Below are 16,434 nucleotides of genomic sequence, written 5' to 3' on the forward strand. Positions count from 1 at the left end.
CTCAACTACTGAAGCCTGTGTGCCCTAGAGACTATGCTTCACAACAAAAGAAGCCACCACAATGAGAAGCTGCTGCTGCTGCTGCTAAGTTGCTTCAGTCGTGTCCGACTCTGTGCGACCCCATAGACAGCAGCCCACCAGGTTCTGCTGTCCCTGGGATTCTCCAGGCAAGAACACTGGAGTGGGTTGCCATTTCCTTCTCCAGTGCGTAAAAGTGAAAAGTGAAAGTGAAGTTGCTCAGTCGTGTCTGACTCTGTGTGACCCCATGGACTCAGCCTACCAGGCTCCTCCATCCATGGGATTTTCCAGGCAAGAGTACTGGAGTGGGGTGCCATTACCTTCTCCGGAGAATCACTGGCACTGAAACAAGTAGCCCCTGCTCTTTGCAACTAGGGAAAAAGCCTGTCGACAGCAATGAAGAACCAGCACAGTCAGAAATAAACAGATAAATAAAATTATTTTTTAAAAAGTCAGTTGTCGGCAGGGCTGTGTCCCTTCTGGATCTGTTTCTCGCCTTTCCCAGCTTCTCAAGGCCGCCTGCACTCCTTGGCTTGCGGCCCCTCCCACCATCTTCAGAGTCAACATTACATCACCTCCGCTACACTATCGAATTTCCTTCTCTGATTACAGCTCTCCTGCTTCTCTTATAAGGACGCCTGTGATTACCCTGGACCTACCAGATAATCCAGGATAACCTCCCCATCCTAAACCTTTGACTTCATCACATTTGCAAAACCTCTCTTGCCATGTAAAATAGCCTATGTGTGTTTCCAGGAATTAGGAAGTGGACACTTGGGGAGTCGATATTCTGCCTTCCACGGGTGGGCATGGTTATGTACCCATTTTAAAGATGAGTAAAGAAATCCAGAGATCTTGGGCAATTTCCTTCAAACCACTCAGCTGGTAAAAAGATGATTAGGATTTGAATTCAGAGCCGCAGGTCCTAGAGCCCAAACTCTTTCTCCCCCCACACATTGTTCCATTACAGACTCCCAGCCTCATGCTGAATTTAATCTCATGATATTTCCAAGGTTTAGTGTAAATGCTACCATTTTTAGGACTGCTTCCAATGAACTAGTCTGCATCTTCAACTCTCCTAGAAGATAAACTAGGAGGGAGTGCAGATTGAGAGCTTAGACACAAGGCCATGGGGCAGGTTGCCCTTCACCTGGCTAACTCCTGCTGGCCCTTCAGCTCTCAGACTCTTAGGTCCCTCCTCCAGGAAGTCCTCCTGGAATCACCCAAAGGAGAGCTCATCCCAGTGCTACACATGGCACATGTCTGTTTCTATGTCTTTCTCCTTAGGTCACAATAATGTTACTGGTGACTCTGAAGCACAAGCCTGATATAAGCCGCTTATAGCTTGGATGAACTCACGAATGAGTAAGTCCACCAACACCTGGGGCTTCCCTGATAGCTCAGTTGGTAAAGAATCCGCCTGCAATGCAGGAGACCCTGGTTTGATTCCTGGGTCGGGAAGATCCCCTGGAGAAGGGATAGGCTACACACTCTAGCATTCTTGGGCTTCCCTTGTGGCTCAGCTGGTAAAGATGCCTGCAAAGCAGGAGACCTGGGTTCAATCCCTGGGTTGGGAAGATCCCCTGGAGAAGGAAAAGGCTACCCACTCCAGTATTCTGGCTTGGAGAATGCCATGGACTATGGAAGTCCATGGGGTGGCAAACAGTCGGACACGACCAAGGGACTTCCACTTTCAGCAACACCTGGGCATCCCAGGTGGTGCTAGTGGAAGAGCCCGCCTGCTAATTCAGGAGAGGCAGCACATCTGGGTTCAGCCCCTGGGTCAGGAAGATCCCCTGGAGGAGGGCATGGCGACCCGCTCCAGTATTCTTGCCTGGAGGATCCCTTGGACAGAGGAGCCTGGTGGGCTACAGTCAGACACAACTGAAGTGACTCAGCACGCACACATGCACCACCAACACTATGAAGCCAACGTCCCTGCTCTGGGCCCTCACCGAGATGCCCACACCTCTGGAATGTACAAGATCCAAATGACTGTGGCCCATCAAAATCCACACTTGGAGAAGCGGGCAGACTCTTTAGAGGCTGTGACCCCTAGCTCTGATCTTAGAAAAGTCCTCTCTTTCTCTCAGGAGGGCAAAGTCATTTTCCTCCTTCCTGGGACTAATCCTCATAAGAAGGACTTCATCAAAGGCTGTCGGCTCTACTATGGATGATCTGCCAGCCAAAGAGTGGGCACCAGAAGCCAGGGATCAGAGAGACGGAGGCTGGAAGCATCACCATGCCCTCTGTTGGCTCCTTTTTCAAACAGTCACTGGACTGCTAGGATTGACGTGGACCTTCCTGAGACCTCAGGTAAAGCACTCAGGGTCTTGGGAAGAGAGAGGCCTTAGATGTTAGTGCTCCCCATGCCCTCAGGTTCTGACCTACTGCTGTGGGATACTGGGATCCTAAGTTATTTCGTCTGGTCTTGGTTTCCTCAGATGGTTGGATGGCATCACCGACTCGATGGACATGAGTTTGAACAAGCTCTCGGAGTTGGTGACGGACAGGGAAGCCTGGTGTGCTGTAGTCCATGGGGTTGCAAAGAGCTGGACACAACTGAGAGAATGAACTGAACTGAACTGGCTTCCTCAGCTATGGAAAGATTGCAAGAGACCCTGAAAAGTCCTGCTCTCTGCAAGAATGTCCACTACAGCCTTATTTAAAGTGACAAACAATGGGAACCTACCTAGCCAGAACTAGAATAGTTCACACTCACTGAGTTACATCATGTGCCAGGCACTGTGTGCATCACTAAGCATGTGCCCACTTGTTTAATCCTCATTCCTTCCCTATGAGGCGGGGATGGTGTCCTTATTATAGAAATGGGGAAACTGAGTCACAGAGCTGTTGAATATCTCACTGAGATCATGCAGTTTAAAAGGGGTAGAGCTGGGATCAGATTCTGGGCAGCGTGGCTCTGCCGTTTGAGCAGAGACATTCAACAACCTCATCCCATAGACAATGGTTTAGGATACAGCTTTAGAGCCAATTCTTGAAGAATGATACAGCTTTCACAACTAGTGTTAATTCAGAGGGGGCAACAATCTGCATACTTTTTCTGTATATGTGTCATGCTGCTGCTGCTGCTGCTGCTAAGTCGCTTCAGTCGTGTCCAACTCTGTGCGACCCCACAGACGGCAGCCCACCGGGCTCCCCCTTCCCTGGGATTCTCTAGGCAAGAATACTGGAGTGGGTTGCCATTTCCTTCTCCAATGCATGAAAGTGAAAAGTCAAAGTGAAGTCGCTCAGTTGTGTCCAACTCTTAGCGACCCCTACTTCAATAAAAATTTCCCTGGTGGCTCAGTCAATAAAGAATCGCCTGCAATGCAGGAGACCTGGGTTTGATCCCTGGGTAGGGAAGATCTCCTGGAGAAGGAAACGGCAACCCACTCCAGTATTCTTGCCTGGGAAATCCCATGAACAGAGGAGCCTGGCAGGCTACAGTCCACCGGGTCACAAGAGTCAGATAAGACTTGGTGACTAAACCATCATCATCAATAAAAATTTACTCAAATAATAAATAATAAAATGGAAAATTATTTGGACATAAGTTTAGGCGGACAAAAAGAAGAATTAAAATTAGTCTAAAGATAGGAGTTTTTAAATTATAGTTGATTTACAGTTTGTGTTCAGTTCAGTTCAGTTCAGTCGCTCAGTTGTGTCCGACTCTTTGCGACCCCATGAACCACAGCACGCCAAGCCTCCCTGTCCATCACCAACTCCTGGAGTTCACTCAGACTCACGTCCATCGAGTCAGTGATGCCATCCAGCCAGCTCATCCTCGGTCGTCCCCTTCTCCTCCTGCCCCCAATCCCTCCCAGCATCAGAGTCTTTTCCAATGAGTCAACTCTTCGCATGAGGTGGCCAAAGTACTGGAGTTTCAGCTTTAGCATCATTCCTTCTAAAGAAATCCCAGGGCTGATCTCCTTCAGAATGGACTGGTTGGATCTCCCTGCAGTCCAAGGGACTCTCAAGAGTCTTCTCCAACACCACAGTTCAAAAGCATCAATTCTTCGGCGCTCAGCCTTCTTCACAGTCCAACTCTCACATCGATATGTGACCACTGGAAAAACCATAGCCTTGACTAGACAGACCTTATTCGGCAAAGTAATGTCTCTGGTTTTGAATATGCTATCTAGGTTGGTCATAACTTTTCTTCCAAGGAGTAAGCGTCTTTTAATTTTATGGCTGCAATCACCATCTGCAGTGATTTGGGAGCCCCCAAAAATAAAGTCTGCCACTGTTTCCACTGTTTCCCCATCTATTTCCCATGGAGTGATGGGACCAGATGCCATGATCTTCGTTTTCTGAATGTTGAGCTTTAAGCCAACTTTTTCACTCTCCTCTTTCACTTTCATCAAGAGGCTTTTTAGTTCCTCTTCACTTTCTGCCATAAGGGTGGTGTCATCTGCATATCTGAGGTTATTGATATTTCTCCTGGCAATCTTGATTCCAACTTGTGTTTCTTCCAGTCTAGCATTTCTCATGATGTACTCTGTGTACAAGTTAAATAAGCAGGGTGACAATATACAGCCTTGGCGCACTCCTTTTCCTATTTGGTTTGTGGTATATAGCAAAGTGAATCAGTTATATGTATATATTTATATATATGTACACTTTTTCATACTCTTTTCCATCATAGGCTATTACAGGATGTTGAATATAGTTCCCTGTGCTATACAGCAGGATTTATTGTTTATTTTATATATATCAGTGTGTATCTTCTTATCCTAAACTCCTACTTTGTCCCTCCTCGCACACCTTTCCCCTTTGAAAACCGTAAATTTGTTTTCTATGCCTGTGAGTCTGTTTTGTTTTGTAAATTAGTTAATTTGTGTCATATTTTAGACTCCACATATAAGTGATACCATAATGTATTTGCCTGACTTACTTCACTTAGAATGATAATCTCTAAGTCCATCCATGTTGCTGCAAATGGCGTTATTTCATTCTTTTTTATGGCCAAGTAATATTCCACTGTGTGTATATACATACACCACATCTTCTTTATCCATTCCTATGTGGATGGACATTTAGGTTGGTTCCATGTCCTGGCTATTGTTAACAGTGCTGCTACCAACACTGTTTCCACTGACACTGTTTCCACTGTTTCCCCATCTATTTCCCATGGAGTGATGGGACCAGATGCCATGATCTTCGTTTTCTGAATGTTGAGCTTTAAGCCAACTTTTTCACTTTCCTCTTTCACTTTCATCAAGAGGCTTTTTAGTTCCTCTTCACTTTCTGCCATAAGGGTGGTGTCATCTGCATATCTGAGGTTATTGATATTTCTCCCAGCAGTCTTGATTCCAGCTCGTGTTTCTTCCAGTCTAGTGTTTCTCATGATGTACTCTGATTGGGGCGCATGTGTATCTTTTTGAATTATTATTATTCAGTTTTCTCTGACTATCTGCTCAGGAGTGGGTTGCTGGATCAGAGGCAACTCCAGTTTTAGCTTTTTAAGGAAACTCCATACTGTTCTCCACAGTGGCTAAAACAATTTGCATCCTCATTAACAGTGTAGGAGGGTTCCTTTTTCTCCATACCCTTTCCAGCAACTGTTATTTTTAGACTTTTTAATGATGATCATTCTGATTGGTGTGAAATGATACCTCATTGTAATTTTGATTTGCATCTCTCTAATAATTAGCAATTTTGAGCTAAAGATAGCATTATACTGAGTAAGATGAATACAGCTGTCTATGTCTAGAGAACAAAAGAAATTTTGCCAAACTTACCTGGGTAGTATGATTGTAGGTATTTCTTCTTTGTTTCTATTTTCTGTATTATATGAATTTACTCTAATGAGCTCATGTTGATTTCTTATAGCAACAAAATACACAAAACCCCTCAAAAAACAAACCCTGTAATTTTCCCATCACTTTCATTCCAGGCTGACTGTGCTTTCTTGCTGATCAACGTTAAAAATTACTAATGACAATTGCATGCAGTCTGTAATTTGAGACAAGAATTCTGCGAAACTTCCAGGTTGTGAAACATCAAGTTATGTTTTCCTAACAAAAAGACCGTGAGTGGAAAAAGGGGACAAGCATCGGGTCTCAACAATTTCATGACATGCGTTTTAAAAGCATCTTGTTAGAATGCTCCATTAAGAGCAAGGAGCAAATTAAACTGTTCTTTTGAAAATGAGGCAGGAATACAATTAGAAGCCTCTGCCTGTTGGCGCTGGCATCAATCTTGGCAGTGCAAATCAGTGAGCACAAGTGGAAATAAACGAGCTACTTCATCAAGGTCAAGGTAGAGGAGAAAGGAATAGCTCGTAAAGGGGGAAACTGAAGAACAGAGAGGTGGAATGCGTTGTCCAACACCACACAGTCAAGAAGTTCCAGAGCCAGGATTCAATTCTGGTTTGGTCTGATTGCAAAACCTGTGCAATTGCTGCTAGATTCTGAAACCCCTAAGGTTTTATTTTCCCCTCAATGTTTATTTTACACATTCAAGTTGAGAAAGAGTGATGAGCTCTAAGTCTCTCTTCTTTTGAACATTGTGGCTTATCATCAAAGCTTCCCTCTTGAACCGATGGACTGAAGTGTCCTTTCTCCTTTCTTTGCCTGGCAAACTCCTTATATGTTTGGGGGTGGTGATGATAGCTGATGGTTTTAAAGTCATGGTAACAGAACTTAGGTTTGTACAGACTCTAATCTGGCCTCCCAGGGAGCTATGGCCCTCTTCACAGGGTGCCCATCATAGCGTGTCATTTGGTACTAGGTGAGAGTTCAAAGAAAGGAGTTACTTATTAAAAAGAAGACAATAGGGAAACAAGATGTAGATAAGAATGTTCTGTAGATGGCTGAAACATCAGTGATAACTGCATGATAAACTCCCCAAATTCAGATACCTTCAGAGTGACAAAGGGGATATTCCTTTAAAGACATGCTGGTTTGTCCCCTGGGGGTTCCCACAGCGCTGTTTAAACCCGATGATGTTCGCAGGAATAACCCTCGGTTTACTTACAGAGAAGATGGCAGCCAGAGTCTCAATGCCACCTGTGCTCAAGGTGATGTATGGGATCTTTTCTGGAGTGATTCCAGCTTTTCCAAAGATACTGTTGGTGTAGAACCAAATCTGTAAAGCAGGAGAGACAAAGAAGGCAGAAGGGTCAGAGAAAGGCATCTGTTCCCTAAACTAAATTCAGGTACAAGACGGTCTCTGAGCTTTGCTGCTAAGTCCAGAGGGATGAAGTGGAACTATGAGCCAAGGTCACGACTTATTTTTCCTTCTCCCATTACTAAAAGAATGTCTGCATTACTGGGAGCAACATATGCTTAGCTAAGTGTGGCAATGAGATAAGAATTTCTGCTTTCGGGATGGTGAATGTGATGGCTGCAGCTTCAGCAGCCCTCTTGGGACAGCACTGCTTTTAGCCCCCAAGGTAACATTCTGAGAATAAGAGACGGTGTCTGATCCACAAGACACTTTACTATCATCTTTTGGAAAACTGTCAAACTAAATCTATAATGGGTACAACGAGAATGAAGCTCCTGCGAGTTCCACAACTCTCAAGCTGAATAACCACACATAGAACTCTTATGGGATGAAAGCCACCTATTCAGATGCTGGAGCAGGAAGTTAGAAGGAGACTGTGTCCGTACTCACTAGGGGTGATTTTATAGTTTATTATCCAAACCTTGGCACTTTGGAGAGTGTTAATAATGTTTCTAGGACATCAGCCATAAACCAGGGCTGCCTTCTGCAAACCGTGGTATATGGTCCTGGGGCTACTATACCAGCTCTTTCAATTTCCTTCATGTGAGAGAGAAGGCCTATTGTTTAGGTCGCTGTTGAGGTTTCTGCCACATGAGGTTAAACCTAACCTTAACAGACACTCACATGACATCAGACACTCACAGGGCATCAGAAAATCAGTGATTTGGAGTTTGGAGACCTGGCTCCATCTTGAACTACCTGTGCGACCTCAGACAGTTTTCTCTGTCCAGCTGAGATTCCGTCTTCTCCTTGGTCAAAAAAGGATAACCACACACCCTTCCTGGGAGATGTTAGGAACTGGGTAAGGACGGTCACTATTCATTGATCCAAATTTTTGGATCAAAAGGCTGAACATAAATTATTTGTGTTCCCTCAATCCCAGCCATTTCCTTGAAAAGCAACAGTTTGCAGAATGATAGAAAACTACACACATCTAGAGACTCTCTGGAGGAGGAAATGGCCACCCACCCCAGTATTCTTGCCTGGGAGATCCCATGGACAGAGGAGTCTGGCAGGCTGCAGTCCATGGGGTCACAAAGAGTTGAACATGATCAAGCATACACACAGACTCTGGTAAAAACTATTGCACATAATTATCTGACCTTGCGGGCACTGATACATTTGGTGGCAAAAACGGGTTTTAATGTTCACATAAAAGACAGACACTCCTGTCTGTGTCTGCCTTTCATCTGAGTGAGCTGATAAATTAGAATTTTAGACTGTATCTTTGCTGTCTCATCCATAGGGTAGAGAAGTGACTCCTGATAAATGCATTAATTCCTAGAGCTCCTAGGGCCAAGACAGAAGCCAAAAATTTCCCAAAAGCCTCAGTTTCCACTGGATTTGTTTATATGTTGAAGGTGACTGTGATCCCCAGCACATCTTCAGGGTTGGATGAGAGCAGTTTACAGCCTTTCTTAATCTTCACCCAAACTCATGGATTTTTCAACAGTCAGTGGTCTCTCTGACCATGCCCAGTTGAAGTTGTGAAATGAAATATTTCCAGCCATATCCATGGGCAAGAAAGGTCACAACCCTCAGTGATTTCGTAAATGGGAATGAGGGCTCCCAAAAGGGAACACGATGCCAGTGATCCAGCAGATACCATCACCCCCTACGATGGTGATTGCTGTGGAACTCTGGGGAATGCAAGCAGCCATCCGCTGAGTCTACCATTCTGTGAGGTGAACAGGGAATTGAGGATGTAAGCAATCAAGAAACAGGAATCGGCCCCAGATAACTGAGGTGCATACGAAAGGAGTGAATTCAGAGAGCCCAGAGGCTTTCATCTCCCCATAAACGGAAGGACACGAAATTCATAAACTTGATATCTGATTTTCCTTACCTCATCATAATCTTTGATGTTCGGACTGCCTGCTCCCTTTGTTGCAAACTTGTATATAGCCTGACTCCACCTCCCACCTCCTTGGAGCAGTTTTCTCAAGGCTACTGAGATGCTGCCTCCCAAGTTTGGAGGCTTTAACTTTTCCACCAAAGAAAACAACTCTACTTTCGGGTTGTGACTTTTTTTTTTTTTCCAGTTGACACTCCGCTGCAAAGGTGGAGGCTGATGTTTGTGTTATTCTCAGCGTCAGCCCCGAAACCCACCCCCTGACCTGTTCCTCTGTCGGAAGCTTCCAGTCTCTGATCTGTTCCTCTGTCAGAAGCTTCCAGTCTCTGATCTCATGTGATCTGTGTTCTCCATGGAAGCTGGCACCACGCTCCTTCCTGCCCCTCATGCCCCTTCCCATCACAGCTTCTTCCCTGCCTCCAACTCTCCCTGGAGCAACACTGCCTTGGGCACTCCTGAGGGGTTTAAACGTTAGTGAAGAGTCACTGTGCAGAACACTACAGACTCACAGGGACAGTTATAAGTGGCCTTCTCCTATGTGTGTGCTAAGTCACTTGAGTCCAACTCTTTGCGACCCCATGGGCTGCAGCCCACCAGACTCCTCTGTCCATGGGGATTCTCCAGGCAAGAATACTGGAGTGGGTTGCCATGCCCTCCTCCAGGGGATCTTCCCCAGCCAGGGATCGAAGCCACATCTCGTAAGTCTCCTGTATTAGCAGATGGGTTCTTTACCACTGAGCCACCTGGGAAGCCCCCAATCCTCTTGTACTTTATATGCATTTCTGCAGTGATAGGCAGAAATCGGTCCTTTGAACAGTCTCCCCATACTCCTCATAGTGAGGAGGACCTGCAGGATTGGCCTTGTCCCCATAGGGAGGGCCCGTGCATCACACTAGCTGCCTGTCTTATTTGGCTTCCTCCACGAAGCCATCTCTCTCTCCCTGCATCATCTTATGGAGCCGGACGGTTAACTGCCTCTGTCTCTGCTTCTGCTGAGGTTTATTTGATCTGGCAGTTTGAGGGCGTTGAACTGCACGGAGACACGAAGTCTGGAGCGTGTCCTGCGGCGGACCCTCCCACGGACTATGATTTGCGTTGACCTCACCCCAACACAACCAGGCCCTCTCTGGTTGCCTGATCGTCTCCATCCACTGAGGCAGACGGTAGAGTGGAAGGAGGTGCTATTCTGGGAGGCGGGCAAGGCAGGATTTCAATCCCAGGGCTGCCTCTGGTGACCTGAGGGTCTGGAGGCAAATGATTTCACATCTCTGAATCTCTGTTCTCTGAAAGAAGGTAATCATACTCTGTCTTGCAGGGTGGTGGTGAAAGCTTTTTAAATGAAAGTTTTCTTAAAGCATCCTTTCTCTAATGGGTGCACAATAAACAGCGGGGATCAGTCTAGAAGATTCCCATCTCTTTGTGGAGATGCCACCGCTCCTGGGTAAAGGAGGACACGGGACAGTTGTGTGCAAGCCCAGGGTGGAAGCATCTCTGTATCTGCCTCCATCTAGCCTCCTCCCTGTGGGATGGACCTGTAACCAGGAAGGGTTAAAGTTTACACTGGATCTGCTTCTGTGACTTTAACTCTTTATGTTATTATAAACGTACACAATGGCCTGCCCCAGGGAGATAACCTGAGCCTCCCACCTGTGAAAGATTGGAAGAAAGTGAAACTAACACATTCCCCTGCCTGAAGCCATTCTAGGGGACTTTTGCAAGGACTGAATCATCTTTTTACCTTATTTTCTCACCTGCCCCCACCCCCCCGACCTCTGATCCATAAAAGAACCGGGTAACCAGGCCCTGACAAGGTGGTTATTTTGAGGTGTTAGCCTGCCATCTTTTCGGTCAGCTGGCTTTCCAAACAGTCATTTTCCTTGCCTCAACAGCTAGTCTCTCAGATTCGCTGGCCAGTCGTGCGGCAAGCAGAGCGAGCTTGGACTCAGTAACAGATCTTTAAGGGACTTTGCAGGAGCTGGTGGGAAAGGGGCACAGCAGGAGGATTTGGGCCTCCTTGACCCCCTGCCTCTAATGCCCTAAAGCCCTCCTTCTTAGGACATGTGTTCTAGGGACAAAGTGTAACATGAAAATGACATGCAAATCATTTTCACCTCTCAACAGCCTGGAAGGGGACATTGCCAGAGGATCAAAGACCACACACAGCTGACAAGGCAAGAGCTGGACAGAGACCCGGGCCTGCGCTTCCTGCAGTGCGTTCTTCCCACTGCACGGGCTGTGCTGGGCTCTGAGCCCAGGTTCAGCTCAACTCAGGTGCTCAGTTGTGCCCGACTCTTTGTGACCCCATGGACTGCAGCACGACACGCCTCCCTGTCCATCGCCAACTCCTGGAGTTTACTCAAACTCATTTCCATTGAGTCGGTGACGCCATCCAACCATCTCATCCTCTGTTGTCCCCTTCTCCTCCAGCCTTCAATCTTTCCCAGCATCAGGGTCTTTTCCAGTGAGTCAGTTCTTTACATCAGGTGGCCAAAGTATTGGAGCTTCAGCTTCAGCGTCAGTCCTTCTAATGAACATCCAGGACTGATTTCCTTTATGATGGACTGGTTGGATCTCCTTGCAGTCCAAGGGACTCTCAAGAGTCTTCTCCAACACCACAGTTCAAAAGCATCAGTTCTTCAGTGCTCAGCTTTCTTTATAATCCAGCTCTCACATCCGTACATGACTACTGGAAAAACCATAGCTTTGACTAGATAGACCTTTGTTGGTAAAGTAATGTCTCTGCTTTTTAATATGCTGTCTAGGCTGAGAGTTGGACACGACTCAGTGACTTCACTTTCACTTTTCACTTTCATGCATTGGAGAAGGAAATGGCAACCCACTCCAGTGTTCTTGCCTGGAGAATCCCAGGGATGGCGGAGCCTGGTGGGCTGCCTTCTATGGGGTCGCACAGAGTTGGACACGACTGAAGTGATTTAGCAGCAGCAGCAGCTAGGTTGGTCATAGTTTTTCTTCCAAGGAGCAAGAATCTTTTAATTTCATGGCTGCAGTCACCATCTGCAGTGATTTTGGAGCCCAGAGAAATAAAGTCTCTCACTGTTTCCATTGTGTCCCCATCTATTTGCCATGAAGTGATGGGACCAGATGCCATGATCTTAGTTTTCTGAATGTTGAGTTTTAAGCCAACATTGCCTCTTTCACTTTCCTCAAGAGGCTCTTTAGTTCTTCTTTCTGCCATAAGGGTGGTGTCATCTGCATATCTAAGGTCACTGATATTTCTCCTTGCAATCTTGATTCCAGCTTGTGCTTCATCCAGCCCAGAATTTAGGATAATGTACTCTGCATGTAAGTTAAATAGGCAGGGTGACAATATACAGCCTTGACATACTCCTTTCCCGATTTGGAATAAGTCTGTTGTTCCATGTCCGGTTCTAACTATTGCTTCTTGACCTGCGTTCAGATTTCTCAGGAGGCAGGTAAGGTGGTCTAGTATTCCCATCTCTTTAAGAAATTTCCACTGTTTGTTGTGATCCACACAGTCAAAGGCTTTGGTGTAGTCAATAAAGCAGAAGTACATATTTTTCTGGAACTCTCTGGCTTTTTCGATGATCCAGTGGATATTGGCAATTTGATCTCTGGTTTCTCTAGCTTTTATAAATCCAGCTTGAACATCTGGAAGTTCATGTTTCATGTACTGTTGAAGCCTGGCTTGAAGGATTTTGAGCATTACTTTGTTAGTGTGTGAATGAGTGCAATTGTGCGGTATTTTGAACATTCTTTGGCATTGCCTTTCTTTGGGATTGGAATGAAAACTGACCTTTTCCAGTCCTGAGGCCACTGCTGAGTTTTCTGAATTTGCTGGCATATTGAGTGCAGCACTTTCACAGCATCAGAAATACAGGGGATACAGCATCAGGGGATACAGGAACCAAGCAGTTATGGCAACTCATTCCCAAGCTGGCAAGTTTCATGTTGAGAGCTGAACATACACAGTTGAATCTAGACTTTCTACTCTGGACCACACACTGGGGCGGCCACTTGGAAGGGCCCTCATTTAGCATTCTCTCCAGTCACGGGGACAGAGCAAGTTCTTCTAGTGAGATGGTCTCAGTTATTAGGGTAACAGAACATTTAATTCCTCTAATTTGAGTTAGGAATTTATTTTGGAAGAAACCTTGAAATGAAACCTGTTCATAATGCTTCTGTTCTCGTGATGAGAAGTTTTGTGCAGAGTACAACTTGGGGTTCAGAATTCCTAATGATGCTTAGACAAATGAGATGGACACTCACATGGCCTGGCTCCAGGCTGGCAGAAGGGGAGGGGGTCACGCTTTGCCACAAACCTGTCTCAGGCTCTCCAGCCTCCCACCCTCCCTTCCTTCTCCCAGCCTTGTCTCCCTTCCATTGTTTATCCAGAGTGCAGGATCTCTGACACTCTGTTAGGTACAGGTGTTACCGTGGGGAACAACATGCCTGTCCTTGCCCTCCCAGATCTAGTCTAGCAGGGAAAGGATGTGTTACGCAACAGTCACACAGGTAAAGAGTTCAAGGGGCACACTAGCTCCCCGGGAACACTGTGATGCTTGGGCCCCCACTGAGTGGACAAATACGCTGGCAGTAAAAGGCCAAGAGTGAAAAAGTTGGCTTAAAGCTCAACATTCAGAAAACGAAGATCATGGCATCCGGTCCCATCACTTCATGGCAAATAGATGGGGAAACAGTGGAAACAGTGGCAGACTTTATTTCTTTGGGCTCCAAAATCACTGCAGATGGTGACTGTGGCCATGAAATTAAAAAACGCTTACTCCTTGGAAGGAAAGTTATGACCAACCTAGACAGCATATTCAAAAGCAGAGACATTAGTTTGCCAACAAAGGTCCATCTAGTCAAAGCTATGGTTTTTCCAGTAGTCATGTATGGATGTGAGAGTTGGACTATATATAAAGAAAGCTGAGCGTCTGAGAATTGATGCTTTTGAACTGTGGTGTTGGAGAAAACTCTTGAGAGTCCCTTGGACTGCAAGGAGATCCAACCAGTCCATCCTAAAGGAGGTCAGTCCTGTATGTTCATTGGAAGGACTGATGCTAAAGCTGAAACTCCAATACTTTGGCCACCTGATGTAAAGAGCTGACTCATTTGAAAAGACCCTGATGCTGGGAAAGATTGAGGGCAGGAGGAGAAGGGGATGACAGAGGATAAGATGGTTGGATGGCATCACTGACTCAATGGACGTAAGTTTGGGTAAACTCCAGGAGCTGGTGATGGACAGGGAGGCCTGGTGTTCATGGGGTCACAAAGAGTCAGACACAAGTGAGCAACCGAACTGAACTGAACTTAACATCTAGAATGAATGTCACCAGACCCGTGTGGCTTCCTACCAGCCTGCGCTCTGAGCCTCCCCACTCATGTTTTACGTTTATTCTGACAAGATTGGGAGTCTTGCTTCCCAAGTACGGTGCATATCAGAAGCAGCAAAGTTCAAGTGTGTGGCATTGAGAAAGAAGAAAGCACTGCTAGGAACAGTCTTGCTGATACCAGCTAAGAGGAAGGGAGATCTAACAGAGGCCCATCAGTTACCATCAGAGATAGTCCCTGTCCATAATTTCTTTGGGCTTCCCTGGTGGCTCAGACGATAAAGAATCTGCTTGCAATGCGGGTGATCTGGGTTCAGTCCCTGGGGTCGGGAGGATCCCTGGAGGAGGGAACAGCAACCCATTCCAGTATTCTTGCCTGAAGAATTCCATGGACAGAGGCTACAGTCCATGGGGAAGCAAAGAGTTGGGCATGAACTGAGCAACTAACACAAACACACATGATATCATACAATCCTCATGGTAGCTGTGAAAAAAAAAGAATCTATATCTCCATTTTCCATAAGAGGAGACTGAGGACTGGAGGAGTTGGTATGATTGGCCTCCTCTGTTGAAGAAGGGAGAAATTCAAAAGAAGGAAGGGTAACCTAAGGGAGATGAGCATTCCACCGTCATTCTTGACATTCTAGAAGATTCCAGAAGGTTCAAGAAAACTATGGCTTTCTTGTCTCAGGTTTGGCAATCCAGTCAAATTTTCCCCCCAAGGACTTGGTAGGAACTGCACCCTCCCTACCCCTGTTCTTTCTCCTACTCCTTTCCTCACATAACACTCAGCTGCCTCCCATGCGTCATGGGCTGCTGGAGACCCATGGACCCTGGGAAAGGTCTCCATCCTCAATGACGGTTATGGGGAGGGAGCAGCATCAGAGAGACTGAACCTTTGCACAGAAACCAAAAACACAAGTCTGTTTTTTTGTTTTTTTTTTTTTTGTTTTTTTTTTGAGCAAAGGACAAATTATTGGAGAAAGGCAGCTACACAAAATAATTTAAAGTGACAGGTCTAATTTTAGGGATGAGAACTTGAAAGTTACCATGAGAAGGAGGGGAAAAAACAATCTGACTCTGAAAAGTGAAGAGAAATGAAGTCGCTCAGTCGTGTCCGACTCTTTGCGACCCCACGGGCTGTAGCCTACCAGGCTCCTCTGTCCATGGGATTTTCCAGGCAATAGTCCTGGAGTGGATTGCCATTTCCTTCTCCAGGGGATCTTCCCAAGACCAGGGATCGAACCTGGGTCTCCTGCATTGTAGACAAACGCTTTACCGTCTGAGCTACCAGGGAAGTCCAAAGGGAATGAGAAATAACTACATGTTATGTTCAACTTTCACTTGATTTCTAAAGAGTGTGAAAACCATTCATCGACTCTTTAGCAAAACAAACAAAAAAACAGTACTGAACAATATGTAATGCTTGTTTAGGACAGTGATTCTCGACTGAGGGCAATTTTTGTCCCCAGGGGACGTTTCACCATGCCTAGAGACATGTTTGTTGCGTGAACTGTCACCTAGTGAGTGAGGTCTGGTAAGCTGCAAAACATCCTAGAGTGTACACTAAAATTCCATGACAATGAATTTTCCAGCCCCAAATGTGCATAGTGCTAAGGCTGAGAAAGACTGGTTCAGTGCAAGGTATAAGGTCTCAGAAATTGGCTGGGGGATCTGTCAGGGCCCTGGTGCTAGGACGTGTGCGTCTGACAGCACAGGTGTAACCCACCATGACCTTGAGCAAGTCCTTGATTCTCTGCAAGCCTCAGCTTCTTCATTTAGAAAATGGAGATGGAGCCACCTACCCTGCAGGACACTTGGGTCCGGAATAAGGTGATGAATGGAGATGCCTAGCAGTGTTTATGACTGTCTTAACATATGGACCATGTCCCCCAACATTCATTGTTGTTGTTTACTCGTTAAGTTGTGTCCAACTCTCTGAGACCCCACGGACTGTAGCATGCCAGGCTCCTCTGTCCTCAACCATTTCCCAAAGTTTGCTCAAACTCATGTCCATTG

The 16,434-nt window shown here is 46.0% G+C and overlaps 1 protein-coding gene across 1 annotated transcript in view; it reads right to left on the reverse strand.

The window, feature by feature from the left end:
• Window positions 1–16,434, reverse strand: part of SLC2A9 (solute carrier family 2 member 9) — a 245,638-nt gene that overhangs the window by 80,228 nt on the left and 148,976 nt on the right. The window contains exon 10 of the mRNA XM_018049726.1: window positions 7,000–7,110. Coding sequence (XP_017905215.1) covers window positions 7,000–7,110 — 111 coding nt within the window. The remainder of the gene's footprint in view (window positions 1–6,999; window positions 7,111–16,434) is intronic.

The sequence above is a fragment of the Capra hircus genome, chromosome 6 (genome assembly GCF_001704415.2).
Source record: "Capra hircus breed San Clemente chromosome 6, ASM170441v1, whole genome shotgun sequence".
NCBI classification, from domain to species: domain Eukaryota; kingdom Metazoa; phylum Chordata; class Mammalia; order Artiodactyla; family Bovidae; genus Capra; species Capra hircus.